The sequence below is a fragment of the Sphaerodactylus townsendi genome, linkage group LG13, assembly GCF_021028975.2.
Source record: "Sphaerodactylus townsendi isolate TG3544 linkage group LG13, MPM_Stown_v2.3, whole genome shotgun sequence".
Lineage (NCBI taxonomy): Eukaryota > Metazoa > Chordata > Lepidosauria > Squamata > Sphaerodactylidae > Sphaerodactylus > Sphaerodactylus townsendi.
Window position 1 is genome coordinate 53,136,588 of NC_059437.1, and position 27,037 is coordinate 53,163,624.

General features: G+C 46.0%; 2 protein-coding genes across 3 annotated transcripts; both read right to left on the reverse strand.

The window, feature by feature from the left end:
- Positions 1-11: 11 nt before the first annotated feature.
- DDX55 (DEAD-box helicase 55) lies at positions 12-9,808 on the reverse strand. Its single transcript, XM_048514032.1, has 14 exons — positions 9,527-9,808; positions 8,497-8,547; positions 8,310-8,396; positions 7,238-7,329; positions 7,097-7,159; positions 6,057-6,206; positions 5,672-5,861; positions 4,805-4,887; positions 4,544-4,675; positions 3,437-3,529; positions 3,012-3,126; positions 1,672-1,840; positions 1,066-1,358; positions 12-403 (listed from the first exon to the last, which is right to left on the reverse strand). Exons 1-14 carry the CDS (start codon positions 9,665-9,667, stop codon positions 236-238), a joined length of 1,827 nt encoding a protein of 608 aa, XP_048369989.1. The 5' UTR covers positions 9,668-9,808; the 3' UTR covers positions 12-235.
- A 3,013-nt stretch (positions 9,809-12,821) lies between these two features.
- LOC125442939 (transmembrane emp24 domain-containing protein 2) lies at positions 12,822-26,627 on the reverse strand. 2 transcript variants are annotated; one of them, XM_048514739.1, is made up of 5 exons: positions 26,319-26,627; positions 19,968-20,160; positions 19,611-19,631; positions 15,802-15,909; positions 12,822-14,653 (listed from the first exon to the last, which is right to left on the reverse strand). In XM_048514739.1, exons 1-5 carry the CDS (start codon positions 26,496-26,498, stop codon positions 14,529-14,531), a joined length of 627 nt encoding a protein of 208 aa, XP_048370696.1. In that variant the 5' UTR covers positions 26,499-26,627; the 3' UTR covers positions 12,822-14,528. The 2 variants fall into 2 exon arrangements, with proteins under 2 accessions (XP_048370696.1, XP_048370695.1); XM_048514738.1 differs by lacking the exon at positions 19,611-19,631 and having other exon boundaries at positions 26,319-26,622.
- Between the last annotated feature and the right edge of the window lie 410 nt (positions 26,628-27,037).

A 27,037-nucleotide genomic window follows, 5' to 3' on the forward strand; every position in this document is an offset into this window, starting at 1 on the left:
GGAAGGTGAAATATATAAAATATATGAGGCATAAACTCGACGGGCCGGGAGATGAAAACAGTTGTCCACCTGGACCTCAGCAGGAGGAAATGCAGTGCTACATATAAAATGGTTAAAAGAAATCTTAATAGGGGAATGTCCTTGGCCATGAACTGGGCTACAGGGAAAAAACAAACATTGCAGAATTCGTATCACAGGGAAGTGCTCCAGCCTGCCCCGATCACACACTCCCCTTTCATCCCTCAGACTCCGAGCCAGTCACTGCTTCAGTCCGAGCTTTCTTCTCACTCTGGAGCAGTTTCTTCTCAAACTCTTCCTCGCTAATCTTGCCCTTCTTTAGCCTTTTCAAGAGGCGAGTGTCTTTCAAGAGCTCCTCCATGTCTTTCTCGTCCACATCTGAGCCCTGCAGTGGGAGAAGGAAGTATAGCCACCCATTCATTCCAAGGAGCATACTGGTTCAGCCCTCACCACCACCTCATTAGCCTTTTGCTGCTGGCCCAAAGATAAGACAACTGCACCCAAAGTCTACCCACTTCTCAAGAAAGAATCCCACATTCTGGGTATGGGGCAAATGACACAGTTTAGGACTCTTGCACACCCGTAGCTTGCTTCTCAAATGCCCCTTTAACTTTCCCCCATGTGGAAAATGTCCATTCCAAGCCCCAGTTTTGCAGGCATCCTGATTTCAGTGCCACATGCACAAGACAATTTTTATGGCCCTGGTTTCCAAAACAGGCAAGAGGGCAAAACTTCTGCTTTTCCATCCATGAAATATTTCAAAATCCCACCCACCTCAAATCCAGCTTTGCTATTGTGGTTAAAATGCTAGACTTTGCCCAGAGAGAGGTGGGTGGCATGTTTCCACTCAGCTGTGAAGCATGAGGTTGAGTCAGTCACGTTCTCACCAACTAGGCTACCTTGCAGGGTTGTTGAGAGGACTGGGAGGTGATAACTGCATATGGCTTTGAGGAAGGACAGGATCTAAGAGATAACAAAGTAGGTCCCAGCTGAGCTGACACCCTGCCAAGACTCATGCCAAGCCCATCAAAGAGGAGGGCTGCTCACCTCTTCTCTTTTCCGCTTGGCCGTCAGTTTCCTCCTCTTCTCCTTCTTTGCTTTCTGCTTGGACCAGGCCTCATTCCTGATGCCTTTCCTCCTCCGTTCCTGCTCCTGTTTTCCCTCTCTCAGCTGCGCCAGCAGCTTCTGCCTCTGCCTCTCTCGGTTCTTGTCTTTGAATGCAATGGAGTCTGTGTTGATATCAACAGGCTCAAAGTCTGGGAAGGTCTTTCCTTTCAGCTCCGGCATCCTGGGCATTTTCAGCAAGGCAAAACCGCGGGCCAGGCTGGCAAAATCCAGGTCTGTCCAAACAGAAGAGGAGAGAGTGGAGAAGGGCGAAGGCCCAGATGCAATTTGGTTGTGAACATTCCATGAGCTTCAATATCCACTAGTCTTTCAAGACAACCTCCAAGGACTAGGGGCTGGCACTCCACAAAGGCTTGGCTCTCTAAGCATTTACTTAAAACAGAAAGGCAGGAGACAACTATTCTAAAAATAAAGAAAATGGCTAAGGGGTACACCTTTTGTGCAAATTAATACATTATACACATTTACACCAGAGGCTTGATTTTAAACCATGCCCCACAAATAATATGGGCTGCAGGCGTAAATTACCTTTGATCCGGAAGATGAGACTGCATTCATGTTTGGCGTAGGCCTGCACACACGATACAAATGCCCTCATCCCTTTCTCATACACAGCTCTGTCGGCCAAACTCAGAGACTTCAACTTGGGCAGGACGTCTGCCACATTCGGCTGCGGTTTCATTTCCTGCATAGGACACTTTTGAAGGCAACCAAGGTCAGCTTTTCTGAAGCCAGCCCCAGAAAACATTTGTTCATGTTTATGCCGTTGGTTAAACAATCATTCAATTGAATACTGAAAGATATTTTGCAAGATGCATCGGTTTTTTACGGGCCAAAGTTTTTTCCCCACACAGAAAGGAGAATTTTCGCTGATTCAATTTTTCCCAGCCAACCTGTCTCCCTTTTATTTAAAAAATATATTTTTATTGCTTTTCAACATTTATTAATCATACAAGAAAAAGAAGGAAAGGAAATAAAAGAAAACAGACATAATTACATCAAAAAAGATCTACCCCTCATTATATTAAGTATCTATTACATGATGGATTCTGGTATAACATTTTCTAAATTATGAGATACTTTATAAGGTTTTTAAATCTTTATCATTTACATAGTTCTAAGCATTTTTACTAATCAATTTATTATAAACATTGTTAAATTCCAGACTTCAACATATTTTATTTTTACATGGTCAGGTCAGATTGATATGAAAACCAAGGACTCCATTTCTCCTCAAATTCATCTTTTGGACATCGATTCACAAGATTAGTTAGTTTGGCCTTGATAGCATATTCTCTGATTTTATCCTCCCAGCATTCTATTGTGAGGCCTTTATCAGATTTCCTGTTTGTTGCACATTCTCCCTTTTAGACAGCTATTATAACAGTGATGGCAAACCTTTTCGGGACCGAGTGCCCAAATTGGAACCCAAAACCCACTTATTTATCACAAAGTGCCAATGCGGCAATTTAACCTGAATAACCCCCTCGAGCAGGGGCCAGCCTGCTGTAGCCTCCAGCAAGTCCCACATACACCTCTCTAGCATCTCTGCCACCTCTACCCCCCACCCTGGGAGCAGCCAGCTGGAGCACAGGCACCAGGCCCGCCAGCTGAATCCTCCCTGCTCGCTGAGGTGCATGCACATCAAGTCCAGCGACCTAGGCCAGCCTAGGTGTGAGGGGGAGCAATTTCCCCCCCACATGATGAACTCTGTGCATGCGTGCCCACAGAGAGGGCTCTGAGTGCCACCTCTGGCACCCATGCCATAGGTTCGCCACCACTATATTATAATAAGCCCAGGAGTTAAATTTCAGATAAAGTCTGGAAATGTGGCTGCACTCTCTTTAGAGCACAAATGGCCCACTCACCTTTTGGTTAATTGATAGAAAACTGACATACACTTCTTCCATCGGAAGCAAAAACACAAGGGCACTGCCCACGTGGCCGATACGGGCAGTGCGACCGCAGCGATGCACAAAGGCGCTGAAAATATGAAGGAAACTCAGCTTAGCAAGAGGGAAAACATTCATAGGATACAGCCTGCTACAGAGGATGAGCATACCAGCCCGACACTGTGCAAGAATGGCAGCTCTCCAGGGTATCAGGGAGAGGGAAAAGAATTTTTCGTCCTAATATCTGAGAAGTGGACTTCCCACCTGCAAACTGGATGATGGAGTACTGGACATGCTCAGCACATGGTGATTTAGGGAGGCTAGGTTTCTACGTTATTTTAATTCTTACAGTTCTCAGGAAATTATCGATTAAAACCAGCGTTAGGAGAAAGCACGTGTACCTTGCATTGCTCGGGGGATCATACTGCAAAACCCAGTTCACCTCTGGAATGTCTATGCCACGGGCCATCACGTCAGTGCAAACCAGAATGCCACTGGAAAATCAAGAGACATTGCAACGTTAAGCAGCCACCTTGAGCCACAGGGAAAGGCAGGATTCTCAAGTCTTAAGGGAGGAGAGGCAGCTGCCTTTAAAACACAAGTGCTCTTCAGATTTTATATCCTCCGAGGAATCCCCTCCACATCATTGGCCAGCTGACAACTATTCTGCCTCCAACCTGCTACTGTCATCTACTGCAACAGCCCCTGACCACGATTATTTGGAGTGAGCTCACTGAGTCCCCAAGGCCGCACCACAGGGTCTGCCAACACCTCTCCTGCTGCCCCAGTGTTTTCAGAAAGTGAGTGGGGCCAGGTGTACTTTTTGCCCAGCGTGACATCTCATTGGCTGCACAGACTTTTTTAAAAAATTGTGTCTGTGGCAGATGTTACCACAATTTTGATTTTTATTCTCTCCCACCCGCTCTTTCCCAATGTATTTTTAAAGTTACCTTCTTCTCCCCTGCACTTGGTCTTTGTGTGCACAGGTGAGAAAAAGAGATTTCCTTTCTTCCCTTTCATTAAACAGAACTTCTGCCTGGAATTATGAAGAGCTATTAGAGTCAGGCATAAACTCACTCCCTGTTGTTTTATTGTTGGCTCCATCATTTGTGGCAGCCATTTTTTGGTTGACCCAACACTATGGCCCCTTCCGCACACGCAAAATAATGCATTTTTCAAACCACTTTCACAACTGTTTGCAAGTGGATTTTGCTATTCTGCACAGCTTCAAAGAGGACTGAAAGCAGTTTGAAAGTGCATTATTCTGCATGTGCAGAATGAGCCCAAGAGTTAGAATTCAGAAAGTGCCCACAGGGTCAAAAAAACCAGGGACGTCAGTGCTAGCAACACAATCCTAAGTGGAGTTACTCCAGTCTAAGCCCATTCAATTCAATAGGCTTAGACTGGAGTAACTCCTCTTAGGATTGTGCTGTAAGAGGGCACCATTTGGTCGTCTCATCATCCCTGCCATATGAACAGAAAGCATTCCACCCCCCGTCCCTCCTCACCTTGGCAGCGCCCGGAATTCCGTGAATATCCTGTTCCGCTTATGCTTCATTTTCCCATGGAGGCACATTATTTTTGCATTTTTAATCAAAGATTCCAGAGCCTTCCCATAATACTCCACACAAGCACAAGTACTGTAAGCGTAAGACACACACATATCAGCAATCGCCTGCACAGAACTCAACCATAGAGATAAAACAAAAATCCAGCCCTTAGCAAATATGCACACTATAACAGGATCCCTGACCAGGAAAAGGCATTACCTGAAAAATACAAGGTGTTTTTCTGATTTGTGGTGACGAAGGAAGTGGACCAGCTGATTAAATTTCTCATCTGCTCTGCAAATCTTCAAAAGAATAAAAAGGGGATAAAAGACTGTTAAGACTACAGGATGTAGGGGTGGGCCAGCGAACCCAGCAGAGCTTCAGAAAGAGCACAGGAATGCCTGCGCCATCTTTTGCCTTCTGGGCGCACACGTTCACCTGTCACAAGACCCCCATGACTCACGGGTCACAAGATGTCCTGGACAAAGGGACAAAAGGTGCATACCCCCAGGTATGGATTAGGCCCAGACAGGAACGCTTCCTCCCGCACGTACGCAGCCCCTATGAGTCATGTATTGTGCAACATTCTCCCGCTCTCCCGCCTTCCCAAAACCCTTAATAAAAGGTGCCAGGGACACCAGCTCGGCAGATTAGCCAGATCCATCAATCACGCTACATCGCTACTGGCTTCTCTCCACCGGATGATATCATTGCGTCCCGCCTATTCCTTGTATCACCCGTAACGACTTCAACAGACATTCCATGGAACCCCAACTGCGTGGACAATGCATCATGTACACACCAAAGTAGTTAAGAGATCTGGAATCCCCAAATCTCTCACCATCCAAGAGGATCAAGATCCTGTGGGAAACAGAGACCACCTGCAATTCACATCATCTCCAGTAGAAAGATCTCAAATAGCAGGTAATGGGAAATATTGTTCCCTGCCTGAAACTGTCAACAGCTGCTACCGCTCAAAGGAAACCACGCTGGGCTAGAAAGACGAGCGGTCTGACCCATAACATGAAGGCAGCATTCACAGTACCAGGAATCACCATAGGAGTGGGAAGCACAGCTCCTCCTCACCATGTAATAGTTCTGAAGCCGGGTTGGAGTCTTCTGAGTGTTGCTCGCCAGAACTCCTTTCTCCTTCACTGAGATACGGACTGGGTTCCGGAGGCCTGCCCTCACTAGGTTCTCCACTTCTTGGGTCTGAGTTGCCGAGAAGAGGCCAGTCCGTCTCTGCTTGGGCAAAAAGTCCAGAATGGTATTTAAACTGCAATCAAACACAATTTCAGAATGAGATGGAATTTCGTCTCCATTTCCAGGGAATTTCCGGATATGCGTTTGTGTGATTTTTCCAAACAAGGTATTGCCAGCCTCTGTTCCTTTGCAGAAAAAGGGCAAGTAAGCCGGCATACCAGTCAAAATCTCAACAATAGAAGGTCTGTCCTACTGACAAAGCAAATACCTGGCTTCAAAGCCCATATCCAATAGCCGGTCCGCTTCATCTAATACCAGAATATCAAGGGATTTCACAGATCTGGCCAAATCCAGTCCATCGGATGTCCTTCTGAACATGTCCACCAAACGGCCAGGGGTGGCTACAAGGATGTTTCCACTGTTGGGTACAGAAAAAGAAACATTTCAGGATTTATTTATTCTATTTATTTTATTCAATTTCTATCTTGCCCTTTTCCAACTGTAGGATGATTTGGTGGGAGAGCCTGGTTTCAGACAAGGTTCAGAATAAACCAAATGGTTTCATCTTCCCACATCTGAAAAGAGGATCAACCACAAGAGTGGAAGATAGTGGAAAGTTAAACCCACATCTCCACAATCCCACGCTAACCACTACACTATGTGTCTGAGAGTTCACCTGGATGTGTTCCCCTTTGGTTTCGTAACAGCTGCCCTTTAGTACTATGACACCACTGCCTATCCCATCCACATATTCCATTCAGAAGCTAGAGCCAAAACTGTCTGAATAATCCAAGATACAGACCAACAGGAGTACTACTAATATAGAAATGTTTCAATTAATTATGGGGCCTGTGGAAAAGGAAAACTCTTCAGTGAATTCAAATATCCATTAATACAGATAATCAGATGACCAGACAGGTGTGGAAGGTGGGTGAGAAAGAGAATAAGTTTGGATTTATACTCCACTTTTCTCAACTATATGGAATCTCAAATTGGCTTACAAACTCCTTTCTCTTCCTCTTCTCACAACAGACACCTTGGGAGGTAGGTGGGGTTGAGAGAGCCAAAGAACTGTGACTAGCCTAAGGTCACCTGGAAGACTTCATGCGGAGGAGTGAGGAAACAAACCTGATTCACCTGAGTAGAGTTCACCATTCATGTGGAGAAATGGGGAATCAAACCCAGTCATCCAGACTAGAGTCCACTGCTCTTAACCACACTGGCTCTCAAGAATCCAAAGAGAATCCAAAATGGACAATCCAAAAATGGGAGCCATTCCATAACAGCCCTGCACCAGTAATCACTTACCCACATTCTTTAAATTTTTTGATATCTTCCATGGGATTGTTCCCACCAATTAAAAGGCACTGGCTGAAAAAGAAAAGTGCATACATGACCTCAAGGACCCAAAAACCACAATCAATATTCTGCCAATCTGGCTGTACCTACCTAAACTGCGGGAAATGTTTTGTGAAGTGGGAGATCACCTCGTCTATCTGTATGGCAAGCTCTCTCGTGGGAGTGATGACGATTGCACCCACCTGCCACAGCATAAAGAAGAGAGAGAAACATTTCAGGGGGGCTTTTGTTTGAGGCCACTGATACTTCCATCCTAAACAAAAGCAGTTCCTGTAGATGCGAACACTGGTGCAGTAAAGAGCAAAGAAGACTCTTAAGGACTGAAATCCACTATCTCCTTATGTGTGCATAAAAAAAACTTCAAATACGTTAAAAGTTTTCAAATGCTAAAAGGTTACATTAACAAGTCTTGTATGGTTGCATGGGCTAAGGTCTGGCTGGTAGCCAGGATGGGCATTCAGGAATCCCAGGCCCAAAGCAAGAATAAACAAAAAGAACCAAGATCAAATAAACACGGAGACCAGGTTGTTATCATTCACACCTTGGTGATGGCCAGAACAAATGTGTACAAGATGCTCTTGGAAGTTACAGTTCATAAAGAATGCTGCTGTCAGTCTGCTGATGGATATAACTTTGCAAGAATAGCTTACTTCTTCCTCTAAGTTATCTGCATTAACTATCAGCTTGGTTCAAGGCCCAAATCAGTGTACCACTTTTGAAATTTACAGCTTTACACATGGTTCACAGGGTCATAAGAGCTACTCAAGAGGCCCTGGTTCAGAATGCTTCCCCTTTGGAAGTAGAAACTGGTTTTGTAGCAGCTGTGGAGTTCCAGAACATTTTCCAACAGCAAGCCTGTAAATCTTCCATGGTCTCCTTTTGAATACAGGCAAAAGCTCCTTTTATTCTGTCAAGCATTTGAGGGTCTAGCTTCAGATTCTCACTGTTTCTTTGCTTTGATGTGTATTTTTTTCCAACCTTGCATAGGATTTTTTAAATTTCTTCGCTGCAAACTGCCAGGCATATGGTTCTCTGTTGAAAAGGAGGTGCTTGACTATTGCAAGGAAACCAGTTGGTATCTGTCTAACCAACCACCTTAGGGACCTTTCCATCTCTTTTTAAGTTCTGAGCAGAAAAGGAAACAAAATGGTTAATTTTTTACCTGCCTTTTCTTAAGCTTTTCTTCCCGTCGGAGAAGAATTTCTATGATAGGAATGACGAAAGCTAAAGTTTTTCCACTTCCAGTTATCTGGGGAAGGAAGAGAAGGAGGCTCTAGAAAACGTTTATTTAGTTCTGATTGTAACAAAAGGGCAAAATTGCAGCTCAGCAGAAAAATCAAAATACTCACAGCTTCAGCAGCGACATCCTTGTTTGTCATAAACAAAGGAATCGTAGCAGACTGAAAGAGAAAGACAGAAATGCACCATTCTAAAGGGCTGAAAGCATGAAATGGTCAGGAACTCTTACGCTGAAGCTATACTATAGACCTTATCAAGATTTGAATGACAAATTATTTTTATTTATTTATTTATTATTTGAATTTATAGTCCGCCTAATCCCCAAGGGACAACACTACATATGCAATATATAACAAGGGTCACAATGGTGACCAAATACACTAAAATCCATTAAAAACCATTTAAACCATTTAAACAGCGGTCAAATTATTGCAGAAGGCAGCGTGCATTATCTCCATGAAGACGTGGTGTTTTATTCCTATTGTTATTTACATATTGCATTTTTAATGGGTGTGGAGAAAACAGTGAGATGTTTCTTTCTGTCAATCAGAATTCCACATGGACTTATTTGCACACTCAGCTATTAGGACTCCCGTGAAGCGTAGCAATAGTCTTTAAAAGAGGATTAATTAAATGCATGAAGGCCTATCCCAACAGTGCCTATTAGCCTCAGTGAATACAGAACCTACACGGTCTGAGGCATTATACCTCCCAATCAGTGTTGCCAACCTCCAGATGGAGCTTGAAGTTCTGCTCGAATTCCAACTCGCCTCCAGATGACAGAGATCCGTTCCCTTGGTGGGGGGAGGGGATGGCAACTCTGAGCAGCGGGCTCTCTGGAATTATACTCTGGTGAGATTCCTCCACTGTCCTCAGGAACTGCCCGCAAATCTCCCTGCCTGAAGTTGACTACCCTAGGTGAAGAGTTGCCAAGAGGCAAACAAGGAGAGAGGCTGGCAGATTTTCTGGAGGGGGAGGAGGATGCAGTTGAGATTTTCTGGTGTTAAAGAAGCATGTTGTGTGAACTTTTCAGGCCAGTAGTGGGAACACGGATAGATCTCCCTCACAAGAGGAGGAAGTGCTGGAGGAACAGACCGCACCCCAAACCTGCACCCCTCTCATCTCTCACCCACTTCCTACCTGCACCGGGGTCATATGCAAAAAGCGCAGCTCCTTCAAGGTTCTCATGACGCCCGGGCTCAGCTCGACCGGTAGAGACCCCCACGACTCCTCTGTTCCCGCATCCATCTTGCCCAGGCAACTCACACGTGGGGAGGACATGGGTCCGTCCGCTCTCAGGTCCCCCACGCGGCCGCGGTCCGTCCTCCCAGGGATCGGTCGGAAACGGAAGCTGTAAACTTTAGTTCCGCTACAGGAACACTGTTCCAGACTCTTGCCGCAATAATCGCCAGCCTGCCCTACCTTCCGCTCCCACGCCACGTCCGCCCTATCTCTCTATCTATGTTTATTCCTCCAAAAAAGCTCATGCTTCCTCCCACACATCTTCATGACAATCCTGTTAGGTAGGCCAGTCCAAGGAGGATGACTGACTGGAAATCCCAGTCAGCTTCAGGGCCTGGCATTTGGACCCACTTCCCCAACATTGTACTAGTTGGGAAATCTAAATGCCACTGACACCAGAATTTTGACTTATCTCCAAAAAAACAGAGGTCAGTTCCCGTGGAGGAAGGACTCTACAGCATTGCACCCCACTGAGTTCCCTCTCTTCCCCCAATCACTCCCCCCCCCCCAAATCTCCAGGAGGTTCCCAGTCTGGAGCCAGCCATCCTACCCCCACCCCACCCACCAATGGCCAGGGAGGAACTAGCAACCCTGCATGATCCCCCCCCTGCATGATCCCCCCCATGAGGGGGGGGGGGATCCTCTTTCATTAATAGAGGTTTAGCGTATAGAAATGGGCAGTTGACACTTTTTATGATGCGAAGGTACAAACAGAAGGCAGGAAAACAATTGCCTTGATCTGAATTATCGCCAAACAATAATTTATTAACAAGTGTAAGACAATACTTCCCCCATCCACCCCAGCTCATTCCAGGTGCAGAAATTCTGCATTTTCTGCCTCTAGGCATACCTTCCAGCACTAACCAGGCTATTGTCGAAGGCTTTCATCGGGTCGAATCATTTATGTTAGAGCTTGAGGTTTCTGTATGTCAGTATAGTAGGATGCTTTATGATTCTCGCCTCGATTTTGTTTCGAGCATCTGTGGCTGGCATCCTCTAGATCCTCTGAAGATGCCAGCCACAGATGCAGGCAAAACGTCAGGAGAGAATGCTGCTAGAACACGGCCATACAGCCCGGAAACCACACAGCACCCAACTAACCAGGCTGATTTTTGCATTGTGCTCCTGCATTGTCTCTAGGTAGTCCTTAACACCTCTCTCACCTGGATATAAGGACTGATGGGTCTTCATTCTATTTGTGTATGACGAAACGAGCTTTGACTTTGAAACACTTGTATCCTGAAACATTTTTGTTTATAGGCAGGGCCCGTTTTGTCCTACAACCCCCTTCTCCACAAACTGCCCACTGTGTGTTTTGTATGCTCCTTTAATTCAGTAGGTGGTAAGTTGAGAGTCAGGCTGGGTACCTAGCTAGGGCAAAATTTGCAGTAGCCCTAATGGCCTTCACTAGCCGGCTCTTGCCAGAGATGGGAGCTCACTAGTGAAAACAAGCTACTATGTATGGGAAAGCAGTGGTGACACCCTTCGCCTTGAAAACCGCATGACTTCATAGAATTACCATGAGTTGGTTGCAACTCAACGCCATACTTTTAATTTTAGGGCAAAGGTCGTTCCTGGCTTAAAACTAGAGGCAAAGATTTTGATGAGTTCCCCTAAAGCCAACATTTTTTTTGCAGCAACAATCCATAATGCCATCTCCCTTTGGCCCACTCGGGGATGGGATTGTTTTGCGATAGGTCATCCCAGCCCTGGTCAATTACAGAGGGGAAATGTTCCTGACTCCTGCTGTCTGGGAATCATGGTTAATTTGTGCTGCTGTCTGGGAATCATGGTTAACATGTGCTGGGGGCACGCATGCTTGACATTAAAACCATATTCAGCTCCTTGGTCCAAACAGTACAAAGGAGGTCATTAAACTGAAGGGGTAGCTTTTACTGTCCGAGGCATCCAGTTTAGGAATCGAAGCTCTCTGCCCACCTTTAAGGTGACAAAATGTGGACTGCTACCTTCCAAAAACTTGGAAAGTGGGAGGGGAGGGCAGTCTGAGGTTGCTACACCGAGGAAGGCTACGGCAAACCGCACCTGCTCCTCACTTGCCTGGACTGCCTACAGATGGGGTCTCCAGGAGTCAGTTCCGACTTTAGAGGATGCTGTTCTTCTTTCTCCTCAATGGGGACCCAAAGCAGCTTGTATCCTTCTCCTCTTTTTCCAATTAATCCCCTCAACAAAGTAGGTTAGGTTGAGAGTGGCTGACTGCCAGAGCCATCCAGTGAACTTTGGTGGCAGAGTGGGCATGCAAACATGGGTCTCCTGTATCCTAGTATTACTCTCCAGGAGCAGCAGTGGCGTAGGAGGTTAAGAGCTCGTGTATCTAATCTGGAGGAACCGGGTTTGATTCCCAGCTCTGCCGCCTGAGCTGTGGAGGCTTATCTGGGGAATTCAGATTAGCCCGTGCACTCCCACACACGCCAGCTGGGTGACCTTGGGCTAGTCACAGCTTCTCGGAGCTCTCTCAGCCCCACCTACCTCACAGGGTGTTTGTTGGGAGGGGGGAAGGGCAAGGAGATTGTAAGCCCCTTTGAGTCTCCTGCAGGAGAGAAAGGGGGGATATAAATCCAAACTCTTCTTCTTCTTCTTCTTCCAACAACCACACCACATTGGCTCTCTGAGTTCCATGCTTTGATCTCCAGACATGGGATCTAATTCCAAAAATCAGTTGTGAAGGGATTTCCCAGCTAGAAAAATCTAAGCAACAGGGGGGCAGGGGGGAGGACTGGATTTAAAGACAGTGGGTACATTACCAATCAGCGAAATAAAAAGGGATGAAGAGTCAACATACATCCCCCAATTCCCTGGTATTACAACCTCAGTCAATACCAGCCCGTCAGACTGGCTTTTTGGACCTCAGAACATCTGGAGTGTGAGTGACAAAACTCCAACACCAGTTTGGAATGAACATCGTACACTTCTCAGGAGGGGAGGAGAATGCCAACCATTTGTGAAATGGTTTAATTACAATGAGCCTTTTAAAAATAATTCAACAAAATCAAACAGTATTGTTCCTTTTTAAAAAGGCTGAGGAGATGAAATCAGCTCAAGTATGTAGAGAGTGCTAGTTACTGTTTTAACTGCATGTATCTCTGTATTGTTAGAGCCAATGGCTCAAACAATAAAGACTTGACTTGATGTAGAGAGTGCTGTTTAAAATGGAAGACAAGCAGAAGGCTCTGACTTATTTCATTCTTTTTAAAGAAGGTGTTTATTTGCCGAATCTGGTCATATTTCAAACTTGCAAGCACTTGTCAATGTACATCTTCTAACTCAATTTCGACACACAAGGGTTGGCATACAACAGCTGCGGTAAGGTGGGGAATAGCACCCCCTCCAACTCGAAGAACTGTTGTTAAAATTGGCCACCTATGGCTGAAAAAGATTACTTGAACCGTGAAAACTTGTAACAAATTTTAATTAAATTAAATTTGGTACAAAACTCTTTAGGCGTAACCGATAGAATGCCCCTTCGCCCCAATCTTGAAAATAACCCCATCCCCACCCCCACCCCCCCAAATTACAACCAATATACATCAGTCCAATATACATTAGCCACAACGTAATATTAGGATCAGCACCCGCTCCTGCCACCAGATGCTGTGATTTCGAAACCCATAATCAAGGAAAGGAAGAAAAATAATTTGTACAAAATGGAAAGCCAGCGTGTGTCTGAAAAGAGAGAAAGCACAAAATATATTGGTTTCTTTCAAGGTTGCCTGATTTGGCTTGCCAGCCCCTTTCTCGAGGGAGGCTCCTGTGCTTCTTTAACAGCACCACAACGTGGACAAATTCAACTGGGGGACAAACCTGATCCTTGAGGTGCTGTTGTGGGGGGAAACTGCACCTGCTGAACATCTGCCTGTTGTGCTGCTATTCACCACACAAAAGGCTCTTCAGAAGATGCACCAACAGGGAAGGGCTGCGGCCCTGATGCGTTTCCCCCAGCCACGTAAAAGGCACAGGGGCTTCTTCCAGGAAAGAGGTACTCAATCCTGACTATAACTAGGCAGCAACTGGTTGCTACTCTTTAACATCTGGGCTGCATAGCATAGCCTTTCCTGTCATTCTCCCGCTTCCCTGGCCCCCAAATTTGGCATCAGGAACTGGGCTCCTGAACACTGGCGCTTACCGTAGCGCTAAAAACAGGAGGAGCTTTTGAATCAGTGAGCAACTGGGGGGGAAGATTACTCTTTAGTCAACTGGTCACAAAAGGCTGCCTCTGTTACCCGTTTGCACCCACAAGACTATACCAGTTAACAGATGGGATCAGTGCTGCGTCTTGATCTTTTTAATTAAAAAAAAAAGAGAGTGGTGAACAGATCAGCGTAGTTACAGTAAGAGGACCGGAGGTTTTACAAAAACCTACTACACACGTCCCAGACAAAACCATCGGCTGAATCCTGTACGGCAGAATGTGGTTTTATTTTTTTATTTTTTTCTTGGCAGCCCATGTCAAGTAGGGAGGAAATCCTTCAATGGAGTCAAGTGTCTACCACAGGCTTAGAAAGCAACTCTTTCAGGACCTACCGTTGCTCCTAGGCAAAAAACTGTGATTCCTTACCAAAAAAAAGTTAAAAGAATTAAGGAAGAGCCTAAAGACAATCCACAGTGCGACTTTAAAAACCAACGCAATTTTGCTTGAGCTCACTCCAGCTCGGTGAGAAACACAACTGCCAATTCCAGTGAAAAGCTCTCAGCACATGTTGCCCAATTTAGATATTTATATAAAAAAAATTAAACTAAGAAGAAACTTTATAGTTCAGAAAGCAGGAATAAAACTAAGTGAGTTTTGTGACCAAGTTGTTTGGTAGACAGTAAATGGAGAATCTGGGATCGCTGGAGAGGGAGAAGAGGAACCCAAAAGGAAAAAAAAAATCAAATGTTTGATTTAAACAACTCTCCGGACTTCAAAAAACCTCTTCAGGTAGTAGATCTGTCCCAGTGTCATGGCAACTAATACGAGGGCTTCAAAAAAGGACCAAAGGACCACTCGGCTGTTTGTGTTGTCATTAACTGTTGGAGGAAAACAGGAAGGGGAAGAAATTACTTAGTACATGCAGAAATATACCAGCAAGTTTTTTGTGCTTGCTAACCTGTCCTTTCTTGGATTTCTTTCTAATTCCATGTTCGCTGCTGTTTTAACCTGCGTGACCGCTGCTTATTCCTGATCTTCTAAAAACCTACTTTAAATCGTGCCAGGGAGAGAAATGCATCTTATTGTGACATGCCTCTGAAGATGCCAGCTGTAGATGCGGGCAAAACATTAGGAGCAAAAACTACCAGACCGTGGCCACACAGCCTGGGAAACCCACTGCAGTCACCTGCTTTAAACTGTTCCACCACAATAATGCCCTGACCTGGATAGCCCAGGTTGGCCTGATCTCATCCTATCTCAAAAGCTCAGCAGGGTCAGCCCTGGATAATATTTGGAGAGGAGACCACCAAGGAAGTCCAGAGTTGCTACAAAGGCAGGTAATGGCAACATTCTGCCTTGGAAATCCTACAGACTAATATAAATAAGCCACAACATGACAGCCCTAATCTTCTTCCAGGGGAAAAATGCCTCTTGCGCTGGAGGAAGGTCTAGCACAGGGGTCTGCAACCTGCGGCTCTCCAGATGTTCGGGGATTACAAATCCCATCAGTCCCTGATGGGAATTGTAGTCCATGAGCATCTGGAGAGCTGCAGGTTGCAGACCCCTGGTCTAGCAATTCTATCCTGCTACATGTTATCAAGTTTTATTGACTTTATAAAACTGATTGCACTGAGAACCTCTTAGTTATGGGACAGGCAAGAAGTCTGAAAATGAATGCTGTTTCAGGGTCAGGATTATTCTCCCAGCAACATATACCAAGATGAGCTCATAAGAGCAAAGCTATCGGCTGCACGACCCACATTTAAGAAAGGTAGCAGGTTGTAACCACCCCCCCCCCCCCCCCCCAAAAAAAAAGTAAATCCAAAGAGGATTCTCACTTCCTGAATCCCATTCCAGGCAGCGGGAGGCTTAGCTATGCATGTTCCACCATTAAGTGGATAACTTCCCATCCTAAGGGGGTGGCCAGCAGTTCCCTAGAATTCTCAAATGGAAAGGTTTTTTGTGAAAACATGCCAACAATTTGCAAGCAGCACTTGAACAGCAGACGTGAAACCAAGACACCTACTTGCTCTGTGTATCCTTTCACGAACTTCCATGTACTCCTGTTCGTGCTTGACGGCGGTCATGGCCACGGCCAATTCGTTAATCATCTCTTCTAACTTGTTCTGATGAGCTGCAGATTCGATCAGAAGACATCAGGTTGTGCACACATAAAAGCCAACTTCAGTTCCGTGTAATTTGGAACCATAGAATCGTAGAGTTGGAAGAGACCCCAAGGGCCATCCAGTCCAACCCCATGCAATGCAGGAACACACCATCAAAGCACTCCCGACAGATGGCCATCCAGCCTCCTTCTTTCCAAAGAAGTAGACTCCACCACACTCCGAGGTAGTACATTTCACTGTCAAACAGCCCTGACTGTCAGGAAGTTTTTATGTAGGTAAAAGTACAACACTCCCTCTCATCAAGTTAGTTTGTCCTGCTCAGTTCAACCTTAAGGGACTGCAGTTTTCCAATGCAATTTTTCATAGTACCCGTCACACCAATATCTTAATTTTTTTGCGATACCTGGAACTGATCCTAAGGATGTTCGGGATGCAAAGTACACGCTCTGCCACTAAACTATGACCCTTCCGCTGTGATTGGCAGCGGCTTTCCTAATTCTTAACCCAACACTTGCAACCAGAGATGTTTTTCACTGGTGATGCTAGGGACTGAAGCTGAGACAAAGCATATGTTCTACATCAGTGGTGGCGAACCTATGGCACGGGTGCTAGAGGTGGCACTCAGAGCCCTCTCCGTGGGCACGCGCAAACAGAGTGCTCTCCCCCCCACCCCCCACATCTAGGCAGGCCTGGGCCGCTGGGCTTGATTATTAGCATTAAACCTAAGACCTAGTTTTGGGGAAGCAGTGTAGGTAACCCTGTTAAGCGCTATTAAACCCCACTGATTTTCATGCGAAGAACTAAAGCATGATCCTTTACCTGGGAGTAAGCTCGGTTGCTGGCAGTGGGGCTTGCTTCTGAGTAAACCCTGCTAGGGTCGTGATTCACCCGTTGAGAGAGTTGCACGATTGCTTCAAAGCAAAGCCACTGACTACTGTCAAGCTTACTCCAGAGTAACACACGCCTCAGAGCCAACTGTTTTTTCTAAACTAAACCCTCAGTGTTCAGATTAAATTGCCATGTTGGCACTTTGCGATAAATAAGTGGGTTTTGGGTTGCAATTTGGGCACTCGGTCTCAAAAAGGTTCGCCATCGCTGTTCTACATCTACAAAGAGATATAGCCCATGGGGGAGAAAAGGGGCTTTTATGTACACAAGAGCTTTCTTGCCTGGGTTCCCGTCTGCATACTCTTCAGGCAGTTCAGATGAAATTATGCTGTTTTCACAGCATGACAAATCATTCTGTTCCGAGTCATTACGGCACATCTGTTACACAGTTTGTTCTACCAGATACGTTCCTTTACTAATTTACGCTCCGCGTTCCTGCTAATCCACATGTGGCGGCCCTGATAAATTTATTGGGACCCGTCTGCTTCTTCAAAAGAGCATTTCTGCTGAAACCCCCCCCCCGCCCCCTTTCATTTCGACAGAGCAGGAGGGATTTCAGAAAAACGAAGGAGGCACATCCTTTGCCTCTGCAGGAAGCACCAGCCCATAAACATCTGCTTCTGTCGTAGGATAAGCCTTCACTTGCACCCTCCTCACTTTTCGGCAAACATCCTGAAATTCTGCTACTGGATACTGATTTCTCAAGTCAGGCATTTCGTGACTGGTCTCATCCATGGTAGCCGTGTGTCCACTATCTGTTCTCAAAGTTGCAAAAGCACCCAGAGGTCCAACACACTTGGGGATCCCTACCCTAATGTTTGGGAACTCTCAAATAAAACCAGTAATATCAACCTTTTCCTAAGGAGTTGACTGGCTTAACTGTTTCACACTGGGGCTGCTCCGTGTATTAAATTTATGTAACCAACATTTTATTTATTATTATTATTATTTATTTAATTTGTATACCGCCCGATCCCCGAAGGGGATTTAGAAATATTTAAAAATATTTCTAAAGCAGCAGGCAACATACAATTTAAAACAAATGTATCACCTGCTCTCTTTCCCTGTCCCAGATCTAATTCTAATTTTGATCTGATCTGGTCTAATTTTGTTCTTCCGTATTTGGAGTGCTGGTTTAAGAGGCCTGCTAATCATCTGAATGCTTCAGTAATCTGAGCAAGAAAATCTGGATCACATCCTGACAAGGAAACACGAAGGCAGAATTCTTGTTCAAGGCCACCAGTCCGGAGCACGCCTTGGATTCAGATGCCAAGATCCAAAATGAGAAAGGGGCGGAGGTTTCAATAAGCCAGCCAGAAGGGAGATTAGAATTACTGGCCTAAACTCCTTTTGTTGTGCAATATACCATCCAAGAGAGCCAGCATGGTGTGGTAGTTATGAGCAGCAACACTAAACTACAGCACCAGGTCTGACTCCTCATTCCTCCACATGAAACTGAGTGGCCTTGGGCCAGTCACAGTTCTCTCGGAACTCTCTCAGTCCCACCCACCTCACAAGGCGCATGCTCTGAGAAGGGGGAAGGGAAGGTGATTATGAGCCACTTTAAGATTCCTTACAGTAGAGAAAATGCAGGTATAAAGCCAATTCTTCTTCAAGCAGAATCATGTTAGGGAGCAACAATCCACACCCACCTTCTTAAGTGCCCACCCCTTGAAGAAACAAAGATTCCAACTACTTCAACCATCTGCACATTCAATCAGCACAACAAAGCAGAGGTGTTTTTTTAAATGAAAAAAACTGTCCCAAATGTAAGTTAAGACAAAAGCTTTGCACCTGCATCAAGACTAACAGCATAACGTCTTGAATAATCCAATGCAGGTGCACATTAGTCAGAAAAGGCTCACATACACTTCAAATATGCCAAGGCATAAGTGCACACGCACATATTCAAATGCTCATCTTGAGAGTGTTATTCCCACACAGTGATTTTAGAAAGCCACAGTTTGGTGGACGGGCAGCTTGTTTACTGCTAAATCACAGAAGGTTGTGAGGGCAGGGGGAAAAGAGCAGATTGGGGTTTCAGGTTACAATTGCTGACCAGGTTCAGGCAGAGGTCTGCAACCTGTGGCTCTCCAGATGTTCATGGACTACAATTCCCATCAGCCCCTGCCAGCATGGCCAGCAGGTTGCTGATACGTGCCCAGAATTTTTTCATCCATGGATGGACAAGGACTCCAGAGATATGCAAAAAAGTGACAAAGGGGGTGAATTTTGAGGGCACAGAACAAGCTACACTGCTTTAGGGCAGCTAGTTTCCAATCAGAGGACCATCATCAGGATTCAGGAGAGCCAATGGGGCGAAGGCTTTAGTTTCACAGAAGGATCTAGGACAGACAGATTCAAATCCTCACACTGCCATGGGATCACACTGGATGCTTTTTGGCTAGCCGCACTCTCTCAACCTAACCTGAGGCTAGAACAGAGGAAAGAGGAACTCTATATGCTGACTTAGCCTCCATGGAAGCAACCTGTTCCTCATAAGGCACCAATGGATCTGAACTTTTCATACAGAAGTCTCAGTACTAAATCAAAAACTAGTTATGAAATGGAAGAGAATTTCCAAATCAGAGCGATTCACAGTGTGGGCTCTTCAGGAGGGTGGAAAAAAAGAAGACCACTAAAGCAAGTTCTGGATGTTGACATTTTAGGGACCTGAGAATGAAAGGAGCTTTTTGCTGGCTGGGTATTTTTGTTTGTATAGGACACTGCCATGCTAATTAACTGATGTTAGCAAAACACACACACAGGTAGCCACTATCAAAATCAACACCAACGAGCGCCTGCAGAGCATGACACGTACCATCCCAGGTATCTCCACCACCTAGGGAAAAGCAAGATAAATGAAAACCCCTCGCTGTTACAGGAAGCTATTCAGTTACCTAGTTTAAATGACAGATGAGTCCATTTTCAGAAGTCAACGGTTCAGAGATCTGAAAACGTATAAGGCTAACTCCTAAAGGCTTAGACAAAATTTTAGCTGTAAGATTGCTTGGAATTTAGAACTCTGCTAGTCCAGTATTTCATATACTACAAGACAGAGAAAAAAACAGCCAAAGGCTGGAACCATTGCCAAAATAATTTCCTAGACAGTTTACCCTCTGTTCGTGTGTCAGTGTCAGACACACAGACACAGCCAAAAAAAGTTCTACGGCCTCACCTTCTGTCTCCATATCTTGGCCTTTTGGAGCTTCACCAATGTCAATAGTGAACATCACTATCTTTGGAGTCATGGTAGACATCCTGTTGCTGAAGCAGAACTTATATGTCCCATCCATGTGGGCAGCAAAGGTGTATTTGCCACTGGACTCTCGGTCTCCTTTGTAGATCCCCTTGTTATCAGGGCCTGTTATCTGAAAAAGAAAAGAGAGAAGGGGGGCTGTTAATCCTTACCATCTATGTAACACAATGGCTCCTTTCCCACAGCACTTCACAGTCCACCCACACATCTTCAGCAAAAGAGACCTGTGTTATTCCCTTTTCGCAGCCACAGTGCCTGCCCCATGACTCACCCCAAGGAAATGCGCTGAGTCAGGGGAAGAGGCATGACTTTGGTTGCCCTGATCCATGTCCAGCTTGCACTGGCTTTTCATCCTCAGAATCTGACATGCAGGAAAGGAACTGGCAACTGGAAGCCCAGGAAAAGTTCAGGCGTAGAGGAGTGCCCACTCGGCCCCGGAATTGCCAACCCAGAGACAAGAGCGGGATGCAGAAGGAATGTTTTTTGGGGCAAGCTGAATTGCCAGAAGACTATTCCACAGCAGGGAAATTGGAAGCCTTGGCCTTCCACCCCGAACTCTGTTGACAAAGTGACTCTCCAAGAACACCAATTAGTGCAAGTTCTACGATCTCGTCTGCCACTACTTTAGCATCTCCTAGATGCCTGCTGCTTTGGACTGCAGCTTCCTTCCCCTAAGGAATGTATTGCGAGTGACTTTAGCTGATGCTGTAAAACCTGGGGAAAGGTCAGCCCAAAAACTAGACTTTTAAAAACTAACCTCAATCATGTGTTTTCCTCCTTTTCTAAACCAGGTGGGACACAACACCTGTTCACAAAATTATGCCTGAGGAGCAGAAAATTGATAAAGAAACCCTTTTGTCCCCCTCCACAGTTCTAAATGACCTGACCTGGATAACCCAGAACAGCTCAATCACATCAGATCTCAGAAGGTAAGCAGTATTTCATCAGTATTTGATGGGAGACCAGCAAGGAAGTGTCGGGTTATAGCACAGAGGCAGGGAATTACATTCCACCTCTAGATATCTCTTGCCTTGAAAGCCCTTCAGGGTCGCCATGTGTCAGCTTCGATTCGGCAAAGTTTTAAAAAATACTAGAACTCCTGGGCACCCAGTTTAGGATCGACAAAATGAAGAACTTCACAACTAAGATCAATTGGTTTGTGGAATTCACTGCCTCTGGATACAATAACGACCACTAGTTAGCTGGCTTTAAAAAGGGATTAGGCAAATGCATGGAAGACAAGTCCATCTACAGCTATGACACATGAGAACTAAATAGAACTCCACATTCAGATGCAGTATATTTCTGAAAATCAATGTTGAGGGGAACCACAGGAGAAGCCTGGGATTCCATGTCCTGCTTGCTGCTTTCCAGTGGAATCTTGCTGACCATTGTGAGTAAGAAGTGGTGTAGGAAGTTAAGAGCTCGTGTATCTAATCTGGAGGAACCGGGTTTGATTCCCAGCTCTGCCGCCTGAGCTATGAAGGCTTATCTGGGGAATTCAGATTAGCCTGTGCACTCCCACACACGCCAGCTGGGTGACCTTGGGCTAGTCACAGTTTCTCGGAGCTCTCTCAGCCCCACCTACCTCACAGGGTGTTTGTTGTGAGGGGGGAAGGGCAAGGAGATTGTAAGCCCCTTTGAGTCTCCTGCAGGAGAGAAAGAGGGGGTATAAATCCAAACTCCTCCTCCTCCTCCTAGCAGCACATTTGATTAAATGGACTGCTAGCCTGATCCAGTATGGCTGCTGTTGGGTTTCTGATCCTGAACTGAAGCTAATATTCTCAAATAAGCAAAAGGAATCAGTTCCGTGGGGGGCGGGGGGGGGGGAGCCATGGCAAGGAAACATGCATCGCAAAGGCAGAAATATCTATCATGTCAAGTTTGACAGATTAACCGGCAGTGCACAACTGAATAAAAAGCAAGCACCGAGCCATCTCACAGAAGAATTAGAGCAGGCATTTAGAGCTGCCCCGAACAGCAATCTTCAGAATTTCATCTCCAACCAATCTGCTGCCTAATTGCAGCTACTCTAAATCCTGCCTGCAGCTGTCCCAGAGTTGAAGGATCTTCCACATGTTCAGTTATACTATGCTGCTTCCAACTGAAGGGAGAAATGCCTCTCCCGGGCCCTTCCGCAACCAAGGCATTTCCCCATGCCCTGTGGCTTAACAGTCTTCCATTCATGCATGCAAACAGCATAAGAAGAAAGGATTGTACTACTTCAGATTGCAGGTGGAAGGTACCATTTTGAAAGGCACTTCAAATTTAAAAAAATCTCTCTATGTAAAAATTAGCACAGCAGAAACAAAAATGCAACCTAACCCATTTCTTGCCATGCTGATTTCCTACCTAGATAAGTAGGGCTTTTGCTTCTAAACACAACCAAGCACAAAGACCAACCATATTGATAATTCCGACAAACCACTCCATTCTGCTACCTCGGGATTCTACCACCTAGCACACCAGCACCACATTCACACATCTCTACGAACCTGGTATCAAATGTTTTGCACAATGTAAAAGGGCATTTAAGATAGTCAACCTGTTATATATCTACAAGAAAAAAACTGAAATTCAATACAGGAAGGCAGCTGCGATTCTCCCACAAACCATTATCTGTACATTGTACAACTTCCCAAGTACATGCATGAATTAAAGGAGGAGCATTTGAGGACAAATTTTCAAAGCATCAGGGGTTGGGGCGCCCCCCCCCATCACTTTTTGCAACAAGATCAGTGCCAACAGCATTGTCAGACTCGATCTGATGGAATATCTCAAGACTTTTTGAGAAATCTGCACTTTAGGTATGATTAACAGCAGAAATCTATTACAGAAGAAAATTTAAGACAAATTCTAACAGATAAACCCAATGCTGAATAATACTGAAGTAATCCCAAGTGGGAGGGGGGGAATATGAGCATTTTAGGAGAGCCGGGAACATAAACATGCCAGCTAGTCACCTTGCCACTTCTATCCAAAATCACCATTCTATCCTGCGCTCTATCTCAAAATATACCTCTCAGGGGTCTGCAACCTGCAGCTCTCCAAATGTTAATGGACTACGATTCCCATCAGCCCCTGCCAGCATGGCCAATTGGCCATGCTGGCAGGGGCTGATGGGAATCGTAGTCCATTAACATCTGGAGAGCCGCAGGTTGCAGACCCCTGCCCCAGATATTCTCCAAATCTTGTCCTTCTACAGTTACACATAAAGGGGAATACAGGTTCTTTTGCCAAGAGGCAAATTTAGCACAGCACATGTACGTAAACACTTGACAAGGTATTGCGATATGACGAATTGCCACCTGGCAGGAGGTTGTCCCTATTCACTAGAAGTTGTTTTGCAACCCCACTTTTAAGTTCTTTCATCACTCAGCGCTTCCTCTCTTCTTTACCCCCCCCCCCCTTTCCGTGAATAATGATAGCCAGGGCCAAGCTAGAAAGAGCAAATAACCCCAAGGATTTTGGGAGGAAGGGGAGAAGAAAGATTCCAGTGACTCCTGGGGAACCACGATGGCCTGGCTGAGAACTGTCAGATACTGGCTACGTATCCACTATTTGCAGGATCACTCCAGTTTGTTACACCTCATGCTTTCCGACTATGCAAATTCTGGGTGGCTGAAACTAGTTGAGGGAAAAATCAACACTCTTGGCTTTTCATTAGAGTCGTTAGTCCCTCTTTCCCTATCAGAAGCATATAGCTGCTTGAAAACTAAGCTATTAGAACAAGAGTATCGGGATATGATAACAGCTGCGAGGAAAACGTGTTCCCCCCTGACCCTGCTTATTCCAACTGAACAAGGACACATGGCCAATTATTTACAGTGGATCACCAACCCTAAATTAAGAAGAGCTTTAACACTGGCCAGATTCAATTCCATCGCCTTCTATGCTGCTCTATGGCAGTTATCAAATAAATTGATAAACAGAGGAGGCTATGTCCATGCAATATGGGTCAGGTGGAGACACTCGATCATACCCTCTTTCATTGTGTAAGGTTTGCAAAAATCAGAATGTCACAATCTGCACTTATCCCATTTCTGTATAACAATCTAACTGATGCTCTTAAGATACCAATGCTTTTGAACAACATGGATCCCACAGTGTGTGAGAATGTAGCAAAATTTCTGCTAACAATAATAGACGTAAGTCTAGATGAATACCAACCAATGTCTATGTATTATGACCACATATAGCCAGCAGTAATTTTTCTAGCTTCTGTCAGTATCCGATGACGTTTAAGTGAGTTAACTTAGCTGAAGGAATGTCCTATAGTTACAGAAGGACCATGTATATATTTTAGTATTTAGTATTTTAGTACCAGTGTCTATAATTGTGAGCAATAATGGGCAAATTTTGTATGCTGATTTTGTATGTTTATTTTATGCCAATAAAGGCTTGTGACTCCTGGGGAAGCTTTGGCCGCCTAAGTCAATCACAACAAAACAAGCTCAGCCTTTTCAATTGAACGCCATATTGGAGATTCTTTTAAGTATCAATGGCACATAAGGCTAACCTGTTGCTACAGCAAAACAGACAAGCTAGAGTTCGTAAACCTTCAAGGGCCTTTGCTAACAGAAAGAAAATCACACCAATTCCAAAAGACCTGGGAGACCCTCTCCTTCTCTCTGCTGAGCGGCATCTTTCTTCCACCCTACTCATGCAGATGTTCCAAAAGGCCTCACAGACCTTTCTTCCAAATGCCAACCCAATATTTTTCGCCCTCTCCTGATACCCCTCTCCTTCACCAGCTACTTTCAATTGAAAAACTTCCCACTCCCCCACTGTTACACATCTTGCTGGTTATCCTGCAGTTTTCATCATGTGTGCCAATTTGCCATTATCTTCTTCACTCACTCAATTCTTCTCTAACTGCTGCCTGGAGCTCTTTTGCTTGAAGGAGCGATTTAGAGGTCTAAAGGCCAAGATAATCCGTCACAGTTTCCTGCTGTGGCTCCCTTGTGCAGCCACTGTTTAATTTCCAAGGGATACAAGAGAATCCCAAACTGGAAATGTCCAATTTGGAAGGGTCTTCTACTCTCACTTCCTACCACTGGAATATGTATGCGAGGAGCTCTCTTTGTTTAATAATGAGAGAAAGACATCCCACACACACTGAAAGACACTTCTTATTGACAGCCAGAATGATGTAGAGGTTAGAGCAGTGGTGGCGAACCTATGGCACAGATGCCAGAGGTGGGACTCAGAGCCCTCTCTGTGGGCACGCATGCAGAGTTTGTCATGGGGGTTTTTTTTTGGAAAATCACCCCACACACATCTAGGCTGACCTAGGCCACTGGGCATGACATGTGGGTAACCCTGTTAAGTGCTGTTAAACCCCACTGATTTTTATGGGAAGAACTAAAGCGCAATCCTTTACCTGGGAGTAAGCTTGGTTGCTGGCAATGGGGCTTGCTTCTAAACGCTCCTAGGGTCGTGATTCACCCATTAGAAGCGTTGCACGGATACTTCAAAGCAAAGCCACCAACTACCCCAAGCTTACTCCCGAGTTATGCACGCCTTGGAGCTAACCATTTTTTCTAAACTAAAACCTCAGTATTCAGGTTAGATTGCTGTGTTGGCACTTTGCGATAAATAAGTGAGTTTTGGGCTGCAGTTTGGGCACTCGGTCTCGAAAAGGTTCACCATCACTGGGTTAGAGTGTCTGACTAGGATCTGGGGGTGCCCCAAGTTCAAATCCCCACTCTGCCACCAAGTTCACTGGGTGACTTTGAGCCAATCACATCCCTTAAACCTAACCCACCTCACGCACCTGTTCTGGTTAAAGCTGACACTATCCAGAGCAACTTGGACAGCTGCTGGAGTAAAAAAAAAACCACAACAAATAATCTGTATCTGCTCATTTTGAAGGCACGCTGAAAACAGATGTTGGAGGCCAGCAATCCACAACACTGAACTTGTGTATGATTTATGGTGAATGTTGGGCAAGGCTTAAGCGAAATGGGGAGGTCGTGGGACAACGGCCCTTCTCCAGAGCTTTCGCCCTCTGTTCTCGCAGAATGACTCCACAGCCCCTTCCTTCAGCCCCATGCCTTAGTTTTTCCCAAGAAACTGCCACCTTCCGTCTGTGTGGGGAGACTCCCCGCAGTTGCTCAACAGGGAAGAGAATGCACTCTGCATTGACTCAGGAGCACGCTCGCCTGGCGTGAGCAGGAATGCCAGCAAGGGTGAACCCTGCCGTAAACTGAGCGCGAGCCTCCTTCTCACCCCCCCCTCTCCTTTCTTCCCTCCCCCGCTCCGACTCGCCTCCACGTCGATGTCGAGGAAGCCTCCTTCCGCCACCTCGAAGATGAGCCCCATCTTGGTGCCCGACGGGACCCGCTCGAGGAAACACTCCTCCGCGTGCGCGTCGATGCTGACGAAGTAGCCGGCCGCCGGGGCCGAGAGCGCGGCTAGCAGCGCCAGCACGGCCCGCACCGGCGACATGGCGGCCAGCAGGGGAGGGAAGGCCGAGAAGAGCCGCGCGGGGAAGGAGAGAGACGGAGACGCAGGAGGGCGAGCGAGCCGCTGACAGGAGAGCGAATGGGCTTCGGCGGACGGGCAGCTTCCGATCGAGGCTCCGCCCCTTCCGGGGCACGGGGCCCACTCTCATAGGCCAGATGCAGGCTCGTTGCCACGTCCAGAGCGGGCTGAGCGCCATGGCGGCCGCCCAGGGGAAACCGAGCCGCGAAGCGCGTGCCCATTGGGCGAGAGACAGAAAGGGGCGGGACTAAGGAAGCGTGCGGGGAAATATGTTGGCGGACGGTGGCCTGGAAGGTCAATCTACGCCTGTCCGAGGAGGATTCCAAGCAGGGCGTTTGTCTACTCGTAGCCGTCCTTTGGAATCGGAGGGTGTCCCTGCAGTGCGCATGCGCTAAGTAGTCTCCATAGGCTCATATGAGGTTCACTGTTCAAAAGGCACAAAAAAGGCTCTTGGGAGATTTGAAGAGAGTTGCTGCCTTCAGAAAGATCCGCCGGTGTGGTGT

Bases quoted from the DNA above. Each gene is read 5' to 3' on its own strand.
- LOC125442939 (XM_048514739.1), bottom strand. From the start codon at position 26,498: ATGTCGCCGGTGCGGGCCGTGCTGGCGCTGCTAGCCGCGCTCTCGGCC. The intron at 15,910-19,610 runs GTACGTGTCATG...TCGAATCTGCAG, and splicing joins TGGTGGAGATACCTGGGATG to CTCATCAGAACAAGTTAGAA. The intron at 14,654-15,801 runs GTAGGTGTCTTG...TTCCTCCAACAG, and splicing joins TGAAAGGATACACAGAGCAA to TTAATGACAACACAAACAGC.
- DDX55 (XM_048514032.1), bottom strand. From the start codon at position 9,667: ATGTCCTCCCCACGTGTGAGTTGCCTGGGCAAGATGGATGCGGGAACA. The intron at 8,397-8,496 runs GTGAGTATTTTG...TTCCTTCCCCAG, and splicing joins AGGATGTCGCTGCTGAAGCT to ATAACTGGAAGTGGAAAAAC. The intron at 7,160-7,237 runs GTAGGTACAGCC...TTTCTTTTTCAG, and splicing joins AAACATTTCCCGCAGTTTAG to CCAGTGCCTTTTAATTGGTG.